The following is a 24,804-nucleotide window of genomic DNA, read 5'->3' as shown; positions in this document are numbered from 1 at the left end:
TTAGACTTTCCATATGTCCTCTTGAGCTGAAAAGGTTGATGTATCATTTTTTGGCAGCATGAAGCTCATTAGTAATATAATTTCTAAATTCTATTAATTTCATTAGTACGTGAGGGCACCGACTTTAGATGAAGACTAGAGTTTGTCCCGTTTTATAATAAGCTTTAGAAATCCGTGTTTCTTTGTTGGTGCCTATGTTTTACGATAGAGGGAAGCAAAATAGGCGCCCATAAACTAAGTCATAAAGATATCATAAGCCTTTTCACAATTTTCGTCGCAAAGAACATCATCGTAAGTTATATTGGTTACACATTGTTGAAACAAAGCTACAGTTTCACGATTCGCCTACATGTTGACTGGTCAGAATTTTATTTTTTCAGTGTGCTCAATTGAGAGAACAATTGAAAAACAATCACTAATTGCATAGGAAATGACAACAGTTATAACACTGTGGATGTTTAAATTTGTAACGAAAAGGTCTAGAAGAGTTTTAGAGTTTAATCCAGTTAGTGAAGCGATTGTGTTATGACAGAAGTGAGGATTTAAGATAGTTACACACAGTTTTTATATTATACTCTCAACCAGCAGGTCAATGTTAATATTAACCTAATATTAACTGGTCATTGTGAATGTTCACAAATTCAAGAAAAGAATCGAAAACGAAAATAAATTTAGAACTACCACCACCCGGTGGACGATAACAGGTAGAAATAATGTGAACCCGATTTCACAGTAAGTACTTCATAGTCAAGTGTAACTAAATAAAAAATCTGAAACAATTCACACTGCATTCTGCTTAATATTGCCGCGAACCATGTATTTTGGCCACGTGACAATATCAGCATACATGATACACCACCATGTTTTTAATTGTGGTTCACGATTGATTCGTGATATAATGCTTCATATCTAATAAATCAATGTTTTTCACGGCAGGGAAGAATGTGAAACAAGGTAAAAAATTAGAAGGCACGACCATACTATGCATGCGATAGGGCACATTGCTTGTTATTGGCAGGGGCGGCAGGTCCTTTATCATGCTTAGAAATTCTTCAGCAGCAACAGTTCTACAACTTTTCCATGTAAAAACAACAAAAAAGTTGGTCATATGTCAGTTGCTCATGGCGATAAAGGGCAATAAGTTTAAATTACAGGGCCAAATATTTCCCAAGGACAAAGGGGAAATACTGGCAGGAAAACATTGCAAATAAACACAAAGCTGCCATGCTGCGTTAAACGAGGGCATGTATGGGTTTTCCTGCGTGTCAGCAAGAAATTGCGTTGCAGTGTCGAAGTCGCTGCAAGTGCTCACGGGTTCTTATCACATTTTTCAAGGTCGTGCTCCTGATGTATGATTTGTGTACCAGAGTTGTCAGAGTTCTTTGCAAAAATTTTGTCCAGACGTATTTCCAACCAGTTGTCTTCTTAGCAACCGCCATACCGAGAAGTCGTTTGAGGACGTTACAGACGTTATCGTTAACATATACTGGTGAGCTTGGAGAGTTCCCACAGTCCTTCTTGCTCATTTGCTTTTTCCACGCCTTCTCCATTAGTTCATCCTTTTTCTGATGCCTAGCGTAACACACCCAATTTGGGCTTTGCTTTGGAGGGAACCCAAGCCACGAGTAAGTGCTTACACTGCGTGGGCTCCAGGGTCTTCATGCTGGGCTCCACAAGCCTCCTCTGCTGTCGCCAGTATGCAGTGACTGGACTTGCGTCTTCATCCGACGAAGATGGCTGCGCAAGAAACAACCATTCAACAATGAAGTTCACAGCTACAAGACAAAAAAAGACAACTCCTGTCTAAAAAGGAGCCAAATTTCTTTGTACTAGCTAAAAACATTCCACTCAGTTTTAGATCGAAACAGGTGCTCATGGAGAAATATAGTTTGAGGGCAATGCCCGAAATTCGCAGCATGCCATACTAATCCTTACAGCCATGTATGCTGCATTGATAATGCAAAATATCTTTAGGCTACCTTGCCAGCACTTTTGGAGTACATGTCACGCAGTGGCTTGTCCTAGTGAGGAGGATAACTGAACAGTTAGAAAAAGAATCTTTGCTACTTCCAGGTGCTTTCAAGCTGTGCAGCTCTTGAACATGCAAGGAAGCTATCCACCATGCGACAAAAGCAGAATGTTTTCTGTACAAGAGTTGGAAGTGACTGCTAAACATTGCTCCTGATGAAACAGTTGCTAGGAGGATAAGCACACAATTTGCATGAACGGAATTGGGGTTTGGTACAAGAGCAGATGGTATGATGTCATGGAGAAACCGGAAGCTACAAATGGTTGTGCCGTATGTGCTCTCATCATAGGCCTGCGTTATTGTGCTGCACAACAAAATAACACAGCAGTCATTTAGATACTTTTTGAGCAGTGCACCAGTGTGGGTGTACATGCAAGCAAGCTGTTGCGCGATGCCTTAAAGGGACCCTGCAACACTTGCCATCGACTACTAGTAATGTATTTTGGGATAAAGTCTATTGTCCCAGAAATCTCCTCCCGCAAGAATTATGAAAATCCGTTCACAATTAACGAAACTACGCGCGATGAGAAATCGCGCATAATCTTTTCCTCTCAACTCAACCGCGGGCAACGCGACGAAAGCTGCGCGCTCTCTCCCGGAGAGGGGGGCGGCTCGCGGCGTTCTCTTCGGCGGCCTGCGATATATCACATGCCGGGTAGTTTTCTCCTTTTCTCCGCAACGCGGAGGGGCCTATTTCCGGTCTGGTGCCACAAAAAAGCAGGCATGGGTGCCTGCTCGCAAGTGCGCGCTCGGGCTGGTGGGGCGTTTTTGAAGCAATAAACGTTTGTAGTCGAGTGGTCGCGTTGAAAGGGAAGTATTGAGCTCATCACTCAAGCTCCGAGCGCACTCAAAACACAAAAGAAACGGCAAAACTGTGCCTACAGGTTCAGGCATAGAAGAGGTTCGTACGCAGCGATGACGACGACGGAAATGGGAGAATCTAGCAGCGAAGTTGACCGGTGACAGCCGATCGGGCAGCCATGGCCTATGTGACGTCCCTTAGGCCATGCATAATGAGGACAACTGAAGAGAGAGCGGTTGGTTTTTCCGCGCCTTTCACATCGATTTGCGCACTCACCGCTTCACGTGCACGTGTAATATTTGGCTCAGGTATTCCCGGCAGTGTAATCTAAACGTCGCGCAGGTTTACTTGCACTGCTCAAAGAGTGTTGCAGGGTCCCTTTAAGACGATAAGAGAATAAAAGTCTCGAACAGCCTGGCAGGCAGTAACACCAAGAATATGGCTGGCTGGTGAGAGCAAGGGCACAACCCACTGACAAGGCCCTTTATGAATGAGTGAAAACAAAGCGGCCTACTTTTATGGCCGCTGCATAAAAGTCATAACCGGGCGGCACTGACCGGCACTGCTTGAAGGACACAGCTTTGCCCCACTTGTGGTGGCCCAGAAATCCGAATTGAGAAAAGATATGACTTAAGGGTAGATAAGCCGGCCGTAGGGTCTTATCCAACAAGCTGTAGTTTTCAAAATGGTGCGACTACCTACTAGACAAGTTCTTTCATGCAGAAATCGCAGTGTTCAAATTATCTAACAACCAGAGGGTGAAAAAAAAAAAAAAAAAGCTTTGGTCATTAGTGAATAAAAGACATTCACAAAGTGTTAACCAAGTTCCAATGAAACACTTGTTATGAAGTTCTTTCAAACTTGTACGAAGGGAATGTTATCTGCAAAAATTCAGGATTAATATAAATCAGCAAGAACATAGAACATGATGGCAGGTGATGAGGGTACAAGTTTTGCTTGTAATGATTGCAAAAATACGTCGCACATTTTTTGCAAACGATTCATTTCTCCAAATCAAGAGCTACAATGAGCTTGCTCTTTTTAAGTCTCGTTACAGAAGTATGAATTATCACGTGCAGTTAAATGCACATTGATTAGTGTTGGCCTCTTCACGATTGAAAAATTTTATCCCGCCAAGCCATATTTTCAAGTTTGCAACAAGAAACCAGACAGCCAAATCAAGAAAATATGGGGGGCAACGAACCAGTTGAGAGCCCAGTTTATTGAATCTCGCCACTGCACCTGTTCATTTGTTAGAAGGTGTGTCGTTTTGGGGAATGAGCACTTTCTAGCGTGCCAAACTGTCCAACTTTTCCTTTAAACTGCTATTACACCGCATAATACTATCATTATATAACAGTACTGCTGTACCATGGCCATGTGAAAGACAGCTTTAGTGCTGACGAATCACGAGTGCCACATCACATGCTCACTTGGCGACACTGGTCTGCACAACATGTACAACAGACTGTGCCATACTGCAGGCGCATCAGAAATCTTTGCACTGTCATAAATCAGAAGTTCTTTGTGAGCCGTGTAATTGCCCCACATAAATGGTAATCGCCAATGCATGTAAAATGGGAATTTCCAGCCGTGAACGCAGAACATAACTACAGCGACAACAGGAAGCCGGCTGGAGCGACCCACAACTGCTCATGACAGGTGCCGCCAGACGGCCTTCAATGGCACCACTACAGACAGTAGCAATCGTGGCGTCTAGGTATGGTGGCTGGCTAGAAGAGGAGGCGAGAGCATCGGCTTCTGTGGAGCAAAGCAGGCAGTCATGCCAGCAGCGGTGGCGATGACATCGTCACTTAGATCGCTTCACCGGCGCGCACTGCCGTGGTCACAGATGGCAAACAGTGTTCTTATAGTGAAAGCTCAAATATTTTATCTGCGTCGCTTTCACTTGATATCATCAGTAAGGTTGCAAATAGCAGATGTGATTGGCCCACTTAGCCCTGAATATATTGTATCTGTGCAGAGTGTTTGCCAGAATCATTTGCTGTTTATAGTGGCCTGCCATCTCAAACGAGCGGCTAACGGCTCAACTTCTCACCTATAAGGACATTACTCAATTTTACCAGTTCACCAGAAAAAAAATTCCCATGCCCTCACCCATCCCTCAGCAAAACTCGGGAAATAACACTCCGACAATTACAAGCAGAAACGCATGTACACCAGCTTTGAATAAATTTATTGTTTCCCACACAGTACACCGCTCTATGCAAATTTTGTCCACAGCTAGGCACCCGCCAGCATATAATTCTGGAATGCGCTCACAACCCAGCCCTACTACCCCTCCCCACTTGTTCCTTTCCTAAGCTGTGGGAGACACTGTTGACCAGCTGTCAACTGGAAGACCAGACCCTCCTGGTGGCACGGGTCAAGACGGCTAGGGCAATGCATGGATTCCTAAACTACAGTTCCCCTCTCACTTTTGAGCTCATTAAAATGCTCTCTCTCTCTCTCTCTCTCTCTCTCTCTCTCTCTCTCTCTCTCTCTCTCTCTCTCTCTCTCTCTCTCTCTCTCTCTCTCTCTCTCTCATGATGGGTAAAAAAAGATATCTACTCCCCCATCTTTGTAAACGGAGGGTCTCAACGTCCTGTAGCGATACACGAGGCGTTTTCCTTTTTTTTTTTTTTTTTCAAATGAGCGAGATCCACCTAACTCAAATTTGAAAAACAAGTGAAAGTTTGCTACAGGACCTAAATGCAACGCCGTCAAAGCTATTATACGATATATTTTACATGTCAGCTACGGGAAGTTATATGGCCACAAGTAATTAAAAATTATGCCATAAATTTGAACAATATTGGGGAGGTAAGTTTGGATTTGGCTCATATTGAAATGAAACACTCAAGTTGATGCAGCATTCTTACGAAAACTTTATTTAAATTGAATTTCAAGCATGGTCCGATTGAACCCGCCGCGGTGGCTCAGTGGCTAAGGCGTTGCGCTGCTGAGCACGAGGTCGCGGGTTCGATTCCCGGCCGCGGCGGCTGCTTTTCTGATGGAGGCGAAAAGCAAAAACGCCTGTGTGTACTAGATTTCGGCGCACGATAAAGATCCCCAGGTGGTCAAAATTAATCCGGAGCCCTCCACTACGGCGCGCCTCATCGCCTGCGTTGCGTCGGCGCGTTAAACCCCACAATCAGATCAGATCGTGGTCCGATTGAGCTTAGGTGGAAAAGGCATTGAAAATATGCAAAAGGGCTTCAAGAACCGTAGACTTATACCAGGAGAGCGGGTGAGTCCTCTTGGCACCATTAGCAGATCTTTTCGAATTTTTCCCTACGATAATTTTCTTCAAATTGCCTGAAGGCACCCCCGGATTAGGCAAGCCTCTTGAATGCCTTGCCATGCATTTCCAAAACGCTTCATAAGAAGGCTGCTCACATCTCCTTCACCTTAATGAAGTGGTTCGTGCCCTCAGAGGGAGGGGGGCGGATTTGCCAGTTCTTGTAAGCGGCGGCTATTTAGTCGACTACTAAAAAGGTAAATATGGGAGTGAGAAATAAATATAACCAGAGTTATTTCGTAGGGAAAGGTAAGACGAAATGCAATCATTGTTTGACATCTCAGAGTTTCATTTCTGTTCACTTCGTCATTGACATCTGGAGACAGATATTTCGCCGATCTCCCAATTGCTGCCTGAATTCATAATAAGCCAGCTCAGGAAAGAAAAAAAAAAAAAAAGAATTCCGGAAACACCTCCGAAACAGTCAACAGTCAAGCCAAAAGCAAACTCACATTGGCCAAATGGATTTGGCTCATTTTCGATGCAAACTACGATCTGTGTACAAGTTTTCAGGGCATTATCTCAACTATTTTCTAGCTACCCCTTTTTTAGGGGAAACTTGCAGAGTTTTTTTTTTTCAGTGCAGTTTTATCCCACTTAGTTTCGGTTTCTTGATCTCGCTCATTAAAAAAAAAAAAAAAAAAACGCTCCCACGGTCTTTGAGGGACGCCGTAGTGAAAGGCTCTGCATAAATTTAGACCACCAGCGAGCCGACATGGCACAGCACACAGGCATTTTTTTATTTCGTCCGCACCGAATTACAGCCGCCATGGACAGAATCGAACCAGTGAGCTTGGCATCAGTGGCCGAGTGCCAAAGCCGCTGACCCAGCATGGCGGATTCACCATCTTTAATCAGACGTGCCAGATTAACTCAGAAATGCCATTCTATCGAACATGAGACCACGCTCATGATCGAAACTAACAGCCAGAGAAACCAAAGAAAGCATAAGGGAGTGTTCCTTTACAGTTAGCTGTATTTTGGCGCGCGCTTACTACGGCCAACTTGTTCCTAGGAGAGTGGCGGATCTTAATCAAGTTGACCGCAATGGTCATCAAGTTATGTCATCCAAAATTTCCGATTAAAAAAAAAAAAAATCAAATGTGGCATTCAGGCTGAAAACAATGTTTATTTCAGTTCTGCCACCCTGCAGTGAAACGTGCGGAATTTGCACACAAGCAATACTGGTAAAGATAACATGAAAAGCTCAAGTAACACAATGCGTCTTGAAGTGCATCTTCTGCCTCTTTTTCAGCACTGCCCAATCCTGAGCTTTCACAAGGAAGTGCGGTCACATAAACGCGTAAAACTTCATCAGACTGTTTGCGACATCTTGTCTGTGATGGGTGCAGCTGACAAAGCTACAAGATCAAGTCAAGGTAACTATTTGCATTAAGCCTGTTGTGGCTAAAACAATGCGTAAACGAGTCTTCTATCTTTGCAAACAAGGCCTGTAGGCCTGTAGGTAAAGCAGTCCACCCTTGTTGATTTCCTTTGTGAGGCAGGCTTCTTTAGGTGCCTCACATTCAGCGGGTAGGAGCAGTGCTGACATAGCCAGTGACAAGTTATTCAGGAGTCACTTCTGGCTGTAGCGATTAACTGTGGTCTCGAAGCATATCGCACGATCCCAGTAGCTGTGTACCTCGTTGAGCAGCCGTCCAGCAGCTGATCAAGCTTTGACTGTGCTTCTTTTGGGCTCTCCTTTTTATCCAAAAGGCAGTCGGCGGCACGTTTCTGCTACCTGGTGCTTTCACTAAGCTGCAAAAGGACAGGTAGTTTGCTGAAAGTAGGAATTGTGTTGGAGTTGGATGAACGGTGCTTTTGAACATTTGCCTTAGGATCCTGAAAATATTTTCCAGTGGGTCTTGACACATACGTGAAGTACGCAAATATTTATAGCCCAACCTTTTTGCGACGTAGTCAAGAATGAATATTGTGCTTGTTATGTGGCACGCAGCCCCTTCGCAGCTGCTTTACTGATGAAGCCCAGCTTTCCTTCGGCTTCCAGAGTGCTTTAAAAGGAAAGAAAACTTTCCACTTCCCTTACAGCTTGTTATTTCAGACGCAAAGCATCACAGCTGTACCTTGCTGTCATTGCAGAAATGAGCTTGGACATTCTGCATACAAAGGGGACTGTTGCTTTAGTGGAGCCGGTGCTACACACATTTTCAACGTCTTTGTATGCAGACAGCCCTCTGAGCACCTCATCACTTAAAAAAAATGAAGGCATAGTTCACCTTCATTTTTTCCAAACCCATTGGGTTCTATGACAGCCCTTGTTATATATAGCACTGTGTACTGGTCAACTTTACTGCTATCACATTTCCAAGCTTCTTTTAATACACCCGTTCCGAGTCTTCCCTCTGGTATCTCGAGGACTGCCTTCACAACGCTGTTCCTGACACTTTTCACTAGATGACGAAAGTTGGACAGTAAAGGCAGGCTTCTACTCATCTGCAGGATGTTCAACTTCGCAGACTTTTTTTTTTTTTTTTTTCGGGCTTCCTTTGATGCCAAACTGCCGCTACATACTCTGGTTCCAGGAAGCACCGTCTGTTGCAACAAAATCAACAAACATGCCAGCTTCTTCTGCAGCTAATGTTGCGTCCAGTACGATCTTCGAAAGGATGCCTTCTTTCACATTGCTGTGGGAATCAAAGTCCCCCAGGATCTGCTGAAACTGTCCAGAAAATGGCTGGAATAAGACAACCAAACCATGTTCACATTTCTCCATCGTTTGCCTGAAGAGGTGTAGGCACCCAAATCAACAAAGCCCTCAATGAACCCACTGTTGGCAACCTTTAGGTTCTCCGAAAGCTTCATCTCGTCTGTAAGGATGCCCCCATGCCTCTCAAATTCATCCATAGTTTTGATTTTGTCCGAGAGAGAGAGCAGTAAACATTTTTCTTCAATCCAAAGCTGCTCTTAGTTTTTCATGTATTTGATCAAACAGCCCTTGCTCGGAAGCACCATTATTTTGTTTCTAAATATGCTCGTAAAGCTTCAGGCTTTTCAGCTGCATCAAAATACACTCAAGTATCCATTCTTGACTGTATCATGCTGCGAGTGCTCTTACTGCCAGAAGCTTTGAAGCATGCGCGTACTTGCTCTCGCTGCTTTTGGGGCAGTCCAGAGAGCCTTCCTTTTGACTTTTAGCAATGAAATGACAGTATTTTCTTTCATTTTTGTGAGAATTCACTTCAGGTTACCCATATTTGCCTTTTCACGCCATAACTGCTGGTTATATTTCATCACCTTCCTCCCTCACTTTCCTTCTTTTATATGATGCTTGATTCAAAAGCAGTTTCCTCGTGTATCTGCACCGAATACATGCTTTCATCTAGCAATGCGCTTGAGCAGCTTTTGCTCTGCACACAATTCCCATGCACTCTATGCTTTGCTGGAGGACAAAGATCAGAACTTGACTCGGGCAGACTTTTCTCGAAACCACAGCATGCATTCACGTGCTCTACTAAATGGAGCAGCTTTTCATAAGACTCAGCATCTGATAAGTTCTCTTTCTTCAAGCACACACCTTGCACAAACACAGAGGAGTGATAATGAGTGTTCTCTGCTGAACACAGCACCAGTTTCTTAAAGCACACACTGTCACCAGCCTGCACGCAAATGCTGCATACCACAGACCTGGGGGCTTCCGCGACAAGACTCCTAGACCAATGCCTGCTGGGCAGCTTCCTGCCGTGTAGATAGTCCAGTCTATCCAAGGAGCATGTGTCGTAGGCTACTTTGTTATCCGCTGTTGCGTCGCTGATTGATTGATTGTAGGGTTTAACGCGCCGACGCAACGCAGGCGATGAGGCGCGCCGTAGTGGAGGGCTCTGGAGTAGTTTTGACCACCTGGGGATCTTTAACGTACGCCGAAATCTCGTACACACGAGCGTTTTTGCTTTTCGCCTCCATCAAAAAAGCGGCCGCCGCGGCTGAGAATCGAACTTGCGACCTTGTGCTCAGCAGCACAATGTTGCGTCGCTGATGTCATCGTGTTCCACCAAAGCACTGTCACACTGCGCACCGTTGTCTACCTCTCTTTTTTTCCCAGTAGCTTTCCTCTGGAAGTTCTTGACCAACGCTTCTGTGGCAGCTTCTTTGATAGGTAATGAGGAGTGCTTGGAAAAATCCCTGGTACCTCGCCATTCCCGACATGGGTTGAATTCCGCACGACGAAGTGTGGCTCAAAGTGCAGCTCACACAGCACTGACACTTTGTCGAGAGGTTTATCCGCCCGTGGAATGGCCAGCTCCCAAGCCCTGGACCTTTCTTCGTCATCTGGAACAGCGAAAACTGATGCATTTTTGCCTTTGTTCTTGAAAGAAACATACCTGCTCACACACCTGGGTGCAAAACAATGCATTTGGCGCTTCGTAGGCTCATCCGTCATCGCTTATTTCCTGATGACAATTAAACGTTGATCCGCTCAAGAGCACAGATGGCAGATATCCCGGAACACGCCTCAGAACACGCTAACATAAATCATACGACCAGGATTCTTCCACTGTTTGTAGCGCTGCTGACCGAGACAAGGCATCCAACTTGCAACCTGCGCACCACCTGTTGCTAGCATGAACTACTGCTTCAGCCGCCGCTATGTGCCGCCCCTGCGTTTCTCTTGCCTCTCCCTTCCGGCCACCATGGTCTAGGTTTGCACTAAAAGGAACGCATGCCTCGTATTGACACTTTTTTTTTCTTCCTTGCAAGTGTGAAACTTATAGCATCCTCGATAAACCACATCGGCGCACACCATCTGTCCGTGATAAACCGGGGCGCACCGTTGCGGGGGAATTTTTGGTGGCCCCGTCGTGCACCAAAAGAGTCAACACTCATGTGAAGGCAGAATTGGCTGCATTGTTGCTGACAGGGATCAGTTGGTTGCAAATTCATCAGAAAACGATGCGACGGGCTCAGAACAGCCATGAATAATGGCCAGAGATTGCACATGAATTGCATATAAGCATGCGAACATGATGTGCAATGTATTGTGTACTGCAAAGAAGGCGGCATGGCCAGCCAGCAGAAGTAATTATTGGAACTTAGCATTCGTTTTGTTCAATTGAATTACCCCAAACAGTCACTGGAGTGCCTAGACCATGAAGGGCCTGCATGCTTGTACAGGCAACTGCGTAGTAGAAGGGTGGAAGTACGTTGTCATGCATGTGTGAGGGATATAGGCTGAGTGTATATATCATCACTGGCTTTCAATAAATATCAGTTTGTAGCATTGCTGCGTCATATTACTCTGCTTTATTAGCACGCGAGTTGCCCTCGCAGCCCAAGAGATGGCGCTTGGGTAGAACTGCTTGGGCAGCACGGCACTTGCCCATCGCTCGCGCGCTACAATGTGTGCACACTATGTATCTATTTTCTCTGTAGATGGTTAATGGTGAGAGTTAAGAATTGTGTCCGGGCTGGCCGACAGACAGCACGGTACATCTCCCATGCACAACCAGTCAACTCACGGCAAGTTTTTTGACCAGTTTGTGGGGCCACGGCACAGGCGCAGGCGCAGTAGGCCTAGCTGTGCGGCCGCAAGCCCCTGCAGAAGAGGGCAAGCGTAGGGGAAAAGTTTTTCCCGCGGTTCCCCCCTCACCCTCCGCCAAACCCGCTTCCCTGCGGGCCGACTCCCCTGCCTCTGCGCCAACAGCTACGATAAAATGGCAAGAGGTACAATGCACCAAGAGGGTGCTGACGTACCACAGGTCAAGTGTAACAAGTGCAACAGATGGGACTGCCTGGATGAGATTGGCTACAAGACGCTCTCGGAGGCCCGAGCAGTGAGCGATTTCGTGTGCACGCTCTGCGTGCCCGACACTGCATCCATGGCAAAAATGGAAGCGGTGGAAGTGGAGGCCACTACGCTTCGAGGATTGATAATGCACCTGCAAGAGCAATTATTACAGGTGACGGCACAGCTTGGCCTCAATGCGAACTCCAGTGCAGCGGGGAGTGAGACGGCTCATGAGGAAATCAGGTGCAGACATGAACTGGGGATTTTGCAGGCACCAGAATTGATAGGGGGATTGCCCTCGCAGAGAGCGACGCAGCACAGAATAGCGGCGATGACGTGGCACTGGGCAATTCAGCACAGTCTCTGCCAAATGTACACAGACAGGTTAAATAGAACAACACCCAGTGAACACACTTCAGAAAGAACGTGTGGTTGTGCACGGCACAGCAAGCTATGATATAACCAGGAAGACGAAAACCATGCACGGCTTGGAAGGGCCACACAGCCAGGAAGGAAGACCGTGATGAAAAGGTACCTCCATAAGGCCTTCAATGCCCCAACGCAAGTTGCTGGGAAGACCTTGTGCAGAGGAACAAAGTGCTACCGACTCTGAAAGAAAAGGGGAGTGCCCGAGTTGCAGCAACGCAAAGTGAAGATGCACCTGTTGCCAATGGTCAGCGCAAGCGACTGGGCAATCACCGGACAAGCCAGGTGGAGCAACTGGCAGTCAGCCTACCAGGCAGGACTGGGAGCCAGACCAGAAAGGAGGCAACAGGATATAACCTTCATGGAATGCTGCCAGAGAAATGGTCATGGTAGAAAAAGCTAGCGTCGGCAAGTTTGGAGCAGATGTTCAGAAGGCCATCGATAAACCAGGGGCAGTAGGTCTGCTGTATGGAAAGAAAGCCACAAGGGCAACAGCCATGAAGCATGTGGACACTTGAGCGCAAAGCTATTCGCCGGAGGTACAGTCTCCATGTGGCTCTGGCAGACGTCTTGTCGAGTACCGGATGAGATTGCGCACTGTCCAGAAGTGTACTGGTAGGATCACCAGTATGATCTCGTGTGCTCGATCCCCGACATAACGACCAGGGGTGGAGAAACACAAGCTGCCATCCTTCTGGCCAATGCAAGGATGAAGAAATGGTGTAATTGTATGTGGCACAGGTTTCTCGGCCTCAGCAAGGGTTGGGGGGCAGGAATGATGGAAAAGGACAGCCTACTGTACAGTACGGAGGGTGCCAACTTTGTTGCCGCCACGACTGCTCAGGCAACGAAACCATTTCTTAGGCCAATGCTCCCCGCACGAACACCAGCAGGAGCCAGCAGAACAGATGCCCAAGACAGCGCCGGTCCAACTGGAACTGAGCGGCGTGAATACCAACGTTTTTAGATTAACTCAGTTGGGAAAGAGCGCGCACTCGCCACGGAGGCGGAGCGGCCCCATCCTGCCGCCCGCGCAGCGGCGCCGCTGCGGTCGTGTTGAGATCGCTCCTCCTGAAGTCGTCTGCTACTGTTCCGTGTTGAACGGCGCAAGCGAGTTAGCTTTGCTTCAGTGTAAAGCCCTTGAAGTAGATTGAAAAGAGGTAGTTGGATAATACCCAGTGCAGTAAAAACAAAAGCCATCATAGTACTCCCGAAAAATTGTGGAGTTATTGTTTGCATGTTGCAGGGCTCGTCAGTACTCAGTTAATCGGACAGATTTCGAGACGAGGTGCCTGCTCAGTGTAAACGTAAGTTTAAGCCAGGTCACAAATTAAATTTTACAATGTATTTACAAAACACCTCACTAGTACATAAAAATGCTACGTGTATTATGAAGGAATGCCGTTAAGCTTTTGGATTTGTGGCCGCCCCTCTTAATGCAATCCTGCGCCTCGTATCTGTTTATTTTATGGCGCAAGGGCAACGATGGCCAAAGAGCGCCAACGCAGTGGTTGATCATTTTGAATGATGTTTTAGTAAAATGGTGCTGTAAATGTGACGATATTAAAAGAGGTTAGTGTGGGGGTGTATACAGCCCCTCATTTAAAACAACAATAAAATTGGGGAAATGGGAATGGCAGGGTGAGAATGTAAAAAATAAATAGACACTCATAGCTTCCTCCCACTCTGAGGGGCCCCCGAGGTTACACGTGGTATGATATGCGGTTTAAAAAGCCAATGTCTCCCAGGTAAGCAAAAAGGCGTTTACTTGGAATTAAGGGTTGATCAGCTAAAAACATCGAGGGATGAAGAGGAATCATGCGAGTGTAGAGTTCCCGGAAGTGCTTTTTCCTTGCCTTGTGGAAGTACCCACACTCAACTAAGACATGGCTGACGGATAGGCGATGTCCGCACCTGTCGCATTGTGGCGGTGGTTTGCCCTGCAGAAGGTGCGAGTGAGTAGCGTATGTATGGCCTATTCGTAATCTGCACATGTATACTTCCGTTGTTCTGTTGTGTTTTTCTGTGTAGTAGCTGCCTAATTGGGGTTTTATAGTGTGGAGTTTATTATCTGTCTGAGTGTCCCAGTGTTGCTGCCAGCGTTATCGGATTGCCTTTCGAATGAATGGTTTCCAGTCAAGATAGGGAAGCTGCTGAACGTCGACGCTACAGCGAAGTGCTGCCACAGCGGCGCTCTGGTCTGCGAGTTCATTACCAGGAATGCCACTGTGTCCAGGCACCCAACACACGACTATGACCTGTTTTAAAGCGTAGGCTGCCAGTATCTCTAACTAACCTGTTCAGCACAATGTTCCTACTCGGTTTTCCATAATGCAGTGCTGTCACAACACTCAATGAGTCTGTGTATATAATGGATTGTTGTATCTTTGTTTGTATTATGTGTTCTAGCGTAATTAATATAGCATGTGCCTCAGCCGTAAATATACTTGTGTTTCTGTTTAGTGTCCTTGTGCTGGCAAAATTGGGACCGTGTGCAGCACATGCCACAGCAGTGGCAGTTTTGGAGGCATCTGTGTAAAAAGCAGTGTATGGGAATTTGTTTTGCAAGTGCAGGAAGTGTTGTAGGATGAGTTCTGTGGGTGAATGTTTTTTGTAAATTTCCTTGAACGACATGTCACAGGTGACAGGGCGCAGTTGCCAAGGCAGCATGAACTCAACGAAGTCAGTTTTGCAAGATTCAGATAAAATAACCCCAAGTTCCTCTGCCTCCACCTTCACTCGGATAGAGAAACGCAGAGGAAGCGACGGACGGCTCAAAAACAGCCTTTCGGACGCTTTGTTTTCAAGAATAGCATTTAGCGGATGACTATTTAAGGATGTCGCCCTTACGCAGTACAAAAGTGCCATGTATGTACGCTGGTGCTCTAAGCACCACTGATCCGTTTCTGCATAGAGGCTTTCAATAGGACTCGTCCGGAAAGCCCCGGAAGCCAGGCGGAGCCCCAAGTGCAGCACTGCGTCCAGCATTTTTAGAGCTGTTTTTGAGGCAGACCCATACACTACACTTCCGTAGTCTATACGGGACCTGACAAGACTGTTAAAAACACGTAAAAGGCATGTTGTATCTGCACCGTATGACTGGCGGGAAAGGACTTTTAAGATGTTCATAGTCTTCATGCATTTCATTTTAAGTTGTTTAATATGTGGGATGAATGTAAGCTTATTACCTAAAACTACTCCAAGAAACCTGTGTTCTCTTTTTACGGGTATGTCAACTCCCTTAAGTTGTATGGTTGGTTGCAGATGGATCCCAGGCTTCCTGGAAAAGAGAACACAAGTGCTTTTCTGCGGATTTAGGATAAAACCATTTTTGTCTGCCCACTTGGCTAGTCTGTTCACAGCAACTTGGATCTGCCGTTCACAGATAGAGGAGTTGCATGACCTGAAGCTGATGTGAACATCGTCTACATAGATTGAATAAAAAATGGTGGGTGGCAGTGCTCTCCCTAACGTATTCATTTTTACAATGAAAAGTGTGCAGCTAAGTACTCCACCCTGGGGAACGCCATTTTCTTGTGTATACGTCCTGGATAATGCTGCACCAACTCGTACCCGGAATGTTCTATCTGATAAGTAGCTTTCCAGTGTGTTTAACATGTTTCCACAAATGCCGACAAATTTAAGGTCATGCAGGATGCCATACCGCCAAGCGGTGTCATAGGCCTTTTCAATGTCAAAAAATACAGATATACAGTGTTGTTTATGAGCAAAAGCATCTTTAACATAAGATTCAACAGCTATAAGATTGTCAGTTGTTGACCTGCCCAAGCGAAAGCCTGCCTGGCAGCTATCAAGGACACCATGATATTCCAAGAAATAGATAAGCCGTCTATTGATCATCTTTTCAAAGAGCTTGCTCAAGCAGCTGGTCAAAGCAATAGGGCGATAGCTTGTCACAGAAGAGGCATATTTTCCCTCTTTCAATATAGCTAACACAATTGCCTCTTTCCAAGCATGAGGAAAGTACCCAGCACACCATATCTTGTTGTACAAGAAGAGAAGAGTATTGAGGGTATCTATGTGCAGGTGCTGAATCATTGTGTATGTTATTTTATCAACTCCTGGCGCCGAAGCGCGGCATGTGTTGAGGGCTACCATAAGTTCCTGCAGCGAAAAATTAGAGTTATACCCGTCATTAGATTTCTTGTTGTCACGAATAGGCTTTCTTTCAACAGATTCTTTGTATCGCCGGAATGTCTCGGTGTAGTGGGAGGAGCTGGAAATATGCTCAAAGTGTTGTCCCAGGGTGTTTGCTTGGTCTTCAAGTGTATCGCCAGTGGTGCTGACAAGAGGTGTGACATATGTTTTCTGCCCCTGCAGTTTCCGTATCCTGTTCCAAACTTTGCGCGTATCTATATAGGAATTTATTGATGATAGAAAAGACCTCCAACTATCTGTTTTTGCCTGACGTCGGATTCGCCGTCCCATGGCTTTTGCGCGCTTGAAGGAAATTAGGTTTTCTGTAGTAGGATACCTGCGGAGGACCCCCCAGGCCTTATTCTGAGCATTTCTGGCCTTCTTGCAATCTTCATTCCACCAGGGCCTCTGAAGATTAGGTGTGGTACCAGAGGTCTGGGGAATAGAAACGCTAGCAGCATCAAGTATATGTGCTGTGATGAAGGAGCACGCTTCATCAATACCCAAGTGTGTTATTGATGTGCAAGTAAGTTTAAACATCTCTTTAAACGTTGCCCAGTCGGCACCAGCTTCTTTAAACTTTGCATGTGAAGTGTAACTGTAGGGGCATTTTTCTAAATATCTGAGGGTGACTGGGAAGTGGTCGCTGCCATAGGAATTTGTATCCACTTCCCATTCGATGGACGGAAAAAAGAACGGGGGAGCCTATAGCCAGATCAATGTGTGAATATGTGTGGTGTGCTGTATTGTAGTATGTCGGCTGCTTTTTGTTAAAGAGACAAGCTCCGGATGACAAGAGAAAGTTTTCTATCAAGCGGCCCCGGGAATCTGTGCGTTCCGATCCCCATAGTGGGCTGTGCGCATTAAGGTCACCAACTAGTAAAAACGGTTCTGGCAGTTGATCTATAAGGGACTCAAATTCGTAACTGGACAGACGATATTCAGGGGAAATGTACAGTGAGCAAATTGTTGTTAACTTGTTGAAGATAATTGCCTGAACAGCAACCGCTTCTAGGCCGGTGTGCAAATGAATAGATTGACAAGGCTTTTCGCACAACGATTGCCACACCACCCGAGCAGTGCGAGCAGCTGTCTCTGTCTCTTCTAAATACTGAGTATTGGTTTAGGAAGTTGGTATGCTTAGGGTTCAAGTGAGTCTCTTGTAGACACAGGACGGTAGCTTGAGTTTTGTGTAGGATTTCATATATATCATCTAGATTTTTTATTAATCCCCTACAGTTCCACTGCATAACTATTTGTGCTACCATAAATGTTTAAAGATTTTGGCTGGTGAAGACTAGGGATGGATGTATCACCTACCACACTTAGGTATGATTTGGGCCAGTGACACGGGGGGCTGCTGGCTTTTTTCCCCGCCCCGCCATGGAGCGCTGTTCTTTCACCGCCTTTGGCGCTGGCTGAGACGGTGCCATTTCCATGTCCTCGTCTGAGTGCTGGGACAGCGACGAGATGGAGTCCTTGCGGCCTCCGACACGGAATATGTTCGAAGTGGAGGAAGGAATCCCTCCCACCAGAGTTTGTTGCGTGTTGGACGCAGAGGTGGTCGAAGGACCTGCCACATCTACATCCATGGCCACCTGAGGTCTGGTAGCCGGAGGAAGGGGACCGACGGCAGAGCCGTCACTCCTGGCATTCGTGGCCAACGCAACACTTGCGGGTGCCACAGGTGTTGTGTCAGCTGGTTGGGCTGCCTTATGCAGCACCTCGGGGGGCTGGGGCGGCACCAAGTCTGCTTCACAGTACTGGGTGGCCGCAGTGACTAGACGCCACTCCGCCCCCCGGCGAGCCACGTCGGCATACTTCGCAGAAGCAAAAGGCGCTGAGCCTTTTACGCGCTTCTAGGTAAGAGATGTTCTCATTGACTTTAAGATTGATTATTTTCTTCTCAAGTTTGAATGTTTCACAAGTCCTTGAGTACGCTGTGTGCGGGCCACCGCAGTTCGGACATTTGATCAAAGTGCTGTTGCAATTTTCTTTGGGGTGGTCGTGCTCTGAGCACTTTGCCCACGTGAAACGCCCACGGCAGTTGTTAGTACTGTGCCCATAACGTTGGCACTTAAAGCACCGACGCGGGTTGGGGACATACGGTCGGACGGTACAACGAAGAAAGCCTGCATTCACAAATTCAGGTAAGGTACTACGGTCAAAAGTGAGGACAACATGTTTGGTTTTGATTTCCTGATTTTCTCGACGCATAGTGATCCTCCTTGCTGCAATGACGCCCTGGTCGCGCAGGCCCTCGAGGATGTCAGAGTCAGTTTCATTGTAGAGATCAGATTCGGATATGACACCTTAAGATGTATTTAGCGTTCGGTGGGGAGCGACTTTGATTTTCAGGTCGCCAATGAGGGTTTGTTCAAGGAGCTTTTTTGATTGAGCCGGGTTGTTTACTTCTACAAGAATTTCTCCAGAGGTCAGTTTCTTGGCTTTGTAGTGTTTTCCTACAACATGTTCAATGCACTTAGCTATTAAGAAAACGGATGTAGACGTCACTGGCTTTGTACTGTCTTCGGATGTGATGATCAAGAACCGGGGAAAGTTGTCAGGTATTTGGAACGATAGGGCAGGCAATGGGGGAAAATTCGCTTCGGTGCGGCCCCTTTTGGGGGGCCGATCAGTGGGTTTAGAAAATTTTGAAAGAACCATGCAGCATGGAAAAAAAGCAGGGAACGGGGGTACTTTCTTCGCTCGGTTTACCCTGATGCCGAGAGAGGTCCCGGAGCTCCCTGCCTGGTAAACAGACAGGAAGCCCATCTGCCGGAGCTTGACCATGGCTCCGACGGCCACCGTTTGTGGTTTCTACCCTTCACCTTAAAACTCCTAGCCACGGTAGGATACAGCATGAGTATGGGGGCTCGGGGTCCGCGGTGTTGCCAATACCGTCACCAAGATTACTCAAGGTGCCCCGTACGGGGGCAATTTTGCGCATAAACGGTGCATTGTTTTCAGGTGAGTAACACTACTGCTTGAGTAATTTTACCAACGCATTTACTCGGAGAATGCCTCACGTATGCAGTTTGCTTGGCTATGAAATAAAAATGTTCTGATATAGCTGCCAAAGGGGCTCGTAATGGTGGATAAGGAATAAACAAGTGTCCAACTAAACAAGTCATTTGGCACTGTTATCTGTGCATTGTGAAAACAAATTAGCCAACTTTGTACAGGAATAATTGTTATTGGGTTCACCTCAAACCAATAGGCTACATTTTTAGCACTATCCTGAAGAGCTAGTGAATAATCCGAGTTGGCCGACACCAGTGTGGTGTCATCAGCGTATTGATACCTTATCGTAGTTTTAGCAACAATAGCAAGATCATTAACAAACAAGTAAAAAGAAGAGGTGACAAAATATATCCTTGCGGGGGCACCACTCCTTAGACTGATACAACTACTCAGCACTGACTTGAGAACGATCCAAAAGGTAATTTTGAAACAGAGACAAATGGTACGCGGATGCCTCAACGGTATAATTTTTCGCAGACCACATGTTGGTTCACTGTAGTGCTGACGGCGGTCCCCCAGGAAAGACACATACTGTTGGAGCTAGCCGCTTTCTGCTGACCATCAATGGGATTGGCATTCCTGCGAGGCATTTATTGCGCACGCAAAACAAAAGTACATGGTACTCTAGGTTCTTCCCAGACCTGAAGTCATTTACGTGTAAATTGAGTAACATCAGTGAAAGAAATGGTTTCTTGATGGGTACGTGGAGTATGCTGCCCTAGAGACCACGTCCTGAGCTCATTTCGCGAGTATCTGTGTGTATTCCATATTTGCGCGGTCAACGTCGAAATAACACGCCGTTTGAAACGTGGAAAATTGCACGTACACACCCCGACATTCGGTTTTCAGAGCCTCGCGCTTCAAACGCGCAAGCAAACTCGGCAGTTTTTCCTTCGCAGACATGAAAAATATAACTTGTAAAATTCGGGACACCATCCTTGCGCAAACGGAATACAGTGGGACATCTATGGCCAACGAAATACAAACTTTGGTTGGTCGCGCTTCATTTTTTTTATTGCGGAAGTTTGCTATTCATCATAAGCATCGTAAGGAAAAACTAAATGTGCAGGTACACCCCTGAGTGGCATTTATTCTTTTAAAAGCAGAGCTTTTTAAGCGTTTAGTTCCAGCATACAGCGTAGCAAGAAAAAAATCTGGGGAAGCTTGCAATAAGTTGCGCAAGCTTGAAACGTAGCGAGGCTACAGGATTTCTTTCTACGTGAGCACTAAGTACACATCACCCTACGCAATTGTAGAAGTTTGAAATTGTTGTTTGACATGCGACGCCGTCGCTTTGCGCTGTGCTAGTTGTAGTCATCGACATATGCATCGAGCGGCGCGCTCACGAGCGCTCGCCATTTTCTCGCTCCTCGGGGTTTTCACTTTCACCCCACCAGTCACGTTCGTTCGCGCCTTAAGTGGGGAGCACAGCCGCCGAGTACGCGTTATAAACGCAGGGTTAGCGAAGCCGCGGTTGCCTCGGGTTCCAGCACGTGCTCACGATCCACTTTGGGGAAAATGGGAAGCCTGAGGACAAAACGATCCGGGACTAGTTGCCAGCCATGGAAAACATTCCCCGTGCGACGTGCAACAGCCGGGTCTCCGACGGAGGGTGAAAGAACGCCAGCTCTGCTGTTCCTCCAACCTGTTCCTCAAGGCTGTTCCTCCAGCCTTGTACCACTAGTGCGAGCTGGGCCAATTTTACGAAGCTGGCCGGAACCGCGGCAGCCGTGTGCGATAACAGCCGTAACGAAGAAATGTTTGCTTCGCGCGAGACTCAAAACTCGAAAGCTAGAATAAAAAAAATCAAAATTAAAATACAAAAGTAACACAGCCATTTTTTGCATCACGCATTTTTTCAAATAAATAACAACGCATGCCTGTTTTGTCAAAAGAAGTTTGTTAATGCCCCGCTCTCATGTATCTGTCCATTAAGTTTGAAATGCCACACGGAGGCAGGTAAGAATTAGATCGTATGTCGTGGGTTCGAACCCTGGAATAATGCTTTGTTTTCGCGCAAGCCAGACTGCCGATTTGCTTGAACTGATTTTTACCCCTACTGTTAAAACAAATATCGAATACAACGAACTAATTTACTGCCCGATACTACTTTTAAAACGAGGTTCCACTGCAGTGCTGCCGTTATGACGTGCTCGTACCAAGTGATGAGGTGCTACGATTCTAAAAAGTTCTTAAAACCCATCGACGCGTAATCATGTATAACAGTTCTACAAATGAATTTATAGCAAGGCACGCACCGACAATTAACAACAAAGAAACACACAGCGAGCAAAGCACTGTCTGTGGGGGGGGATTTTGCCAGCCGGCTGCTGCATATGCTACACCGGCCACAAATGCTACCAACATGGCGGCAAGGTCCAGCGCCTCTCTGGGACCCGCACTCAGTGCTCAGAAGTGCTGTGGAGGAGCAGGTGCGCCCCCACCTCATGCAGGCCACCCACTTTTCCCAATCGCCCAAGCCGACTGCCGCCAACATAGCAGTGAGCACTGCACAAGCGCACACGTAGGCTTACAGCTCCGTCGAGGAGTTGGCGAGCTTTTCTCTCCCCAGCAAACATGTGCCTCGCTAAGACACCCAAAGACCAGACAACGGCCACACATGCGGCATCGGCGCAAGGGGCAAGGAGGTGCAGGTTGAATGGATCTCGCAGTGCTCCCAAATGGGAGGCACTGTACCGAATGCTGCGAGATGAACGCCTCACTTTGTATGCGGTGGTTGAGACCTACCTTCGGGACTTGGAGGAACCGCTAATCGATCTCGACCGGAGCTTGGGTCAGGTAGCAGCCGAAAAGACTGTGCGGTGAGGCTGCTTTGGTGCCAGGAACTACAGTGGAGATTCGAGAGCGGGGACCAAAAGAACTATGAAATGAACTATGAAATATTGGCGACATCCTAGGAGTGCCTACTGCCTTGCGCATGGTAGACCTCTCTGTAGGTAGTTCCACATCAGAGAGGAAGAGGATTTAGTGGCATGTTTGCGCAAAGCTGCCCAGTGCTTGGTAAGAGACAGGAAGGTTATCATTGGCGATTTGAACGGGCACATCTTGGAGCTGGACAGCTACACAGAGCAAAAGGAGCCCTCCTGGTGCAGCTTGCAGATAATTTAAACCTCAATATTGCCAACCTGGACCGAAGATGCGAGGGGCAGGTTACATGGTGTGCTAGGGGCGGCAAGACTTATAATGATTATGGTTTGGTGTTACCACACCTCAGTTCTCTGCTTCAATACATCTACATTGATGAAGATGGAGCCTTCAGCTTTTGGAGCAACCACAATCAGCTGCACTTAAACTTTAGCCACTCCCACCGCCTCGCTAGCAAGCACAAAACGCAGATGCCCAGCTCATGATACCTGCCACCCAGAGCTATCAAGACTGTAATAAAAGAGTTCGAGGAGTCCAACGAATGCCTAGAGGCCTAAACATTTAATGGCTACGTCACCGTCCTGAGCTCAGTTATGCAGCGACATATGGTACAGAATCGAAAATCCACACACACACAAAGGAACTCCAGCCCGTACGCACAAGTTCTCGATTAAGTTCCCGCTTACGAATAAGACGCCAATAAGTTGAAGTTTGCCACGGCAAATAAGCCGGTTGCCAAAAAACCCGACGGAAACGCTACCTTAACCGAGCGTTTGTATCAGTTTCGGGCCAACGACTTATTGCCTAGACATCGCGAAAGTCGTAGTTGAGAACTTATTCCCACACTTATCGTGTTCGGGCAAACGGGCCCTGGTGGGACAAGGGAGGTGGCAGATGCATGAAGGGTGTGCCAACAGACAAACAGGGACCATCGGTAGGCTGTGAAAGCCAGGGACATAGGTGCAACTGCAGCCACATGGAAGCGCTACCTACAGCTGAAGCAAGATATGCAAATCCTGGTTCAGAGAAAGCTTGCGGATGCCAACATGTGGCTCATGAGAGATGCGAGAGAACGACAAACCTGCGGTGCAGAAGTTCTGGCGCTATGTCCGCTCCTTCGACAGAAAAGCAGATGCAGCACCGCATGACAGACACCTCAACAGGGAAGCGGGACAAGGACCTCAAGGAACTAGCCGCTGCCCACCTCTCGTCCCTTTACGGGTCACTGCAGATTTCCCCTAGTAGGGACCCCCTATCAACAAACGGAGACGTATTACCATTGTATTAACACCATCGTCAGTTTGCGGCAGCCGGTCTAGACGGCACTTTGTTGGTAGTTACACACTCAAATTATCTGCCAGGCATTTTGCCAGAACCCGGCAAAAACTGGCCAGCTTCGCAGTTGAACCGACCGGCAACAGCTATTCTGCGCGAAAATCCCGGCTTGCGGCTCGAAAACAGACCTGTTACAGCAACTGTGCCAAACACGCGGAACAGCGCACGTGATACTTTGGTGGAGTCCACGGTGCGAAAACGACATACTTGCGCCTTGCATTCACTAACACGTTCGGCGGTGCCCGCGTCTGCGAATGAGGCTTGCACTCACCAACAGCTCGTCCACTCGCACTGGTCGACCGCGTCCCATTCCACGGGAAGCTTGGCTATATGGCACATCGTTAGCATTGCGTCCCGGGTCCAGCAGGCGCTGCTGCTTCACCCACTGCACAAGGGGGTTATCCTCGAGCGGAACGCTCGGCTTCCCCCTGCACCAGCAGGGCAACGGCTCGGCCATAACCGGGGCAGCCGCCCCTGACATTGTCAGTGTACTGTAGTCAAAGTCCGACTCGGCTTCCATTGCGCTGCAAGTTCTTTTATACTGCAGTGCCTGCGGTGACAGGAACAGGAACGCACTCGGAACACGCGCGGTCACTTACCACAAACAAAACTGACCAAAGTTTTTAGCCATGATGTTGATGATGTCGCCGGTCTTTGGTATCGCATTTAAGTTAATAAGACGTGATTTGTAGAATAACTACGCAAACTGCCTTTTATTTTTTTTAGAATATTTTAATAGAGAGTTTTAGCATAGCGGCGTACCCGCCGCCGTAGCGTTAGCGGACGGAGCACGCTATGCTCTCTAATGATTTCTAGCGGCAATAGACTATTTTACCCATAGAGTTGGTAAGAAAAGGTTCTTTCCTCCATGGGTTTCTATGGTTGTTCGCATTGAGTTTCTCACTAGGTAATATTGAGAAACTCTATGGTTGTTCGCACTTGATCTCACCCCAATCAGCCCCAATATACTTCTCACCCCCACTGCTCTCTGTGCATGCGCCGTGTCGTCTGCTTCTAGGCCGCCGCGGCGCCAAATTCAAGCTTGAGGGCGCGGTGTTGTCGCACGCTGCAAGTCAAAACACGCCGTCGGCAGCGAGAAG

The 24,804-nt window shown here is 47.1% G+C and overlaps 1 protein-coding gene across 1 annotated transcript in view; it reads right to left on the bottom strand.

Moving 5' to 3' along the window:
- LOC144143833 (uncharacterized) overlaps positions 1-24,311 on the bottom strand; it is a 58,413-nt gene extending 34,102 nt beyond the window's left edge. The window contains exons 1-2 of the mRNA XM_077675478.1: positions 23,976-24,311; positions 1,638-1,737 (exon numbers count right to left, since the gene is read on the bottom strand). Of these exons, the coding sequence (XP_077531604.1) occupies positions 1,638-1,737; positions 23,976-24,224 (349 nt within the window). The 5' untranslated portion in view covers positions 24,225-24,311. The remainder of the gene's footprint in view (positions 1-1,637; positions 1,738-23,975) is intronic.
- Positions 24,312-24,804: the final 493 nt, after the last annotated feature.

The sequence above is a fragment of the Haemaphysalis longicornis genome, unplaced genomic scaffold (genome assembly GCF_048455015.1).
Source record: "Haemaphysalis longicornis isolate Haplotype H1 unplaced genomic scaffold, Haemaphysalis longicornis Haplotype H1 scaffold_1, whole genome shotgun sequence".
NCBI lineage: Eukaryota > Metazoa > Arthropoda > Arachnida > Ixodida > Ixodidae > Haemaphysalis > Haemaphysalis longicornis.
This window is presented reverse-complemented; position numbering and strand designations above follow the sequence as displayed.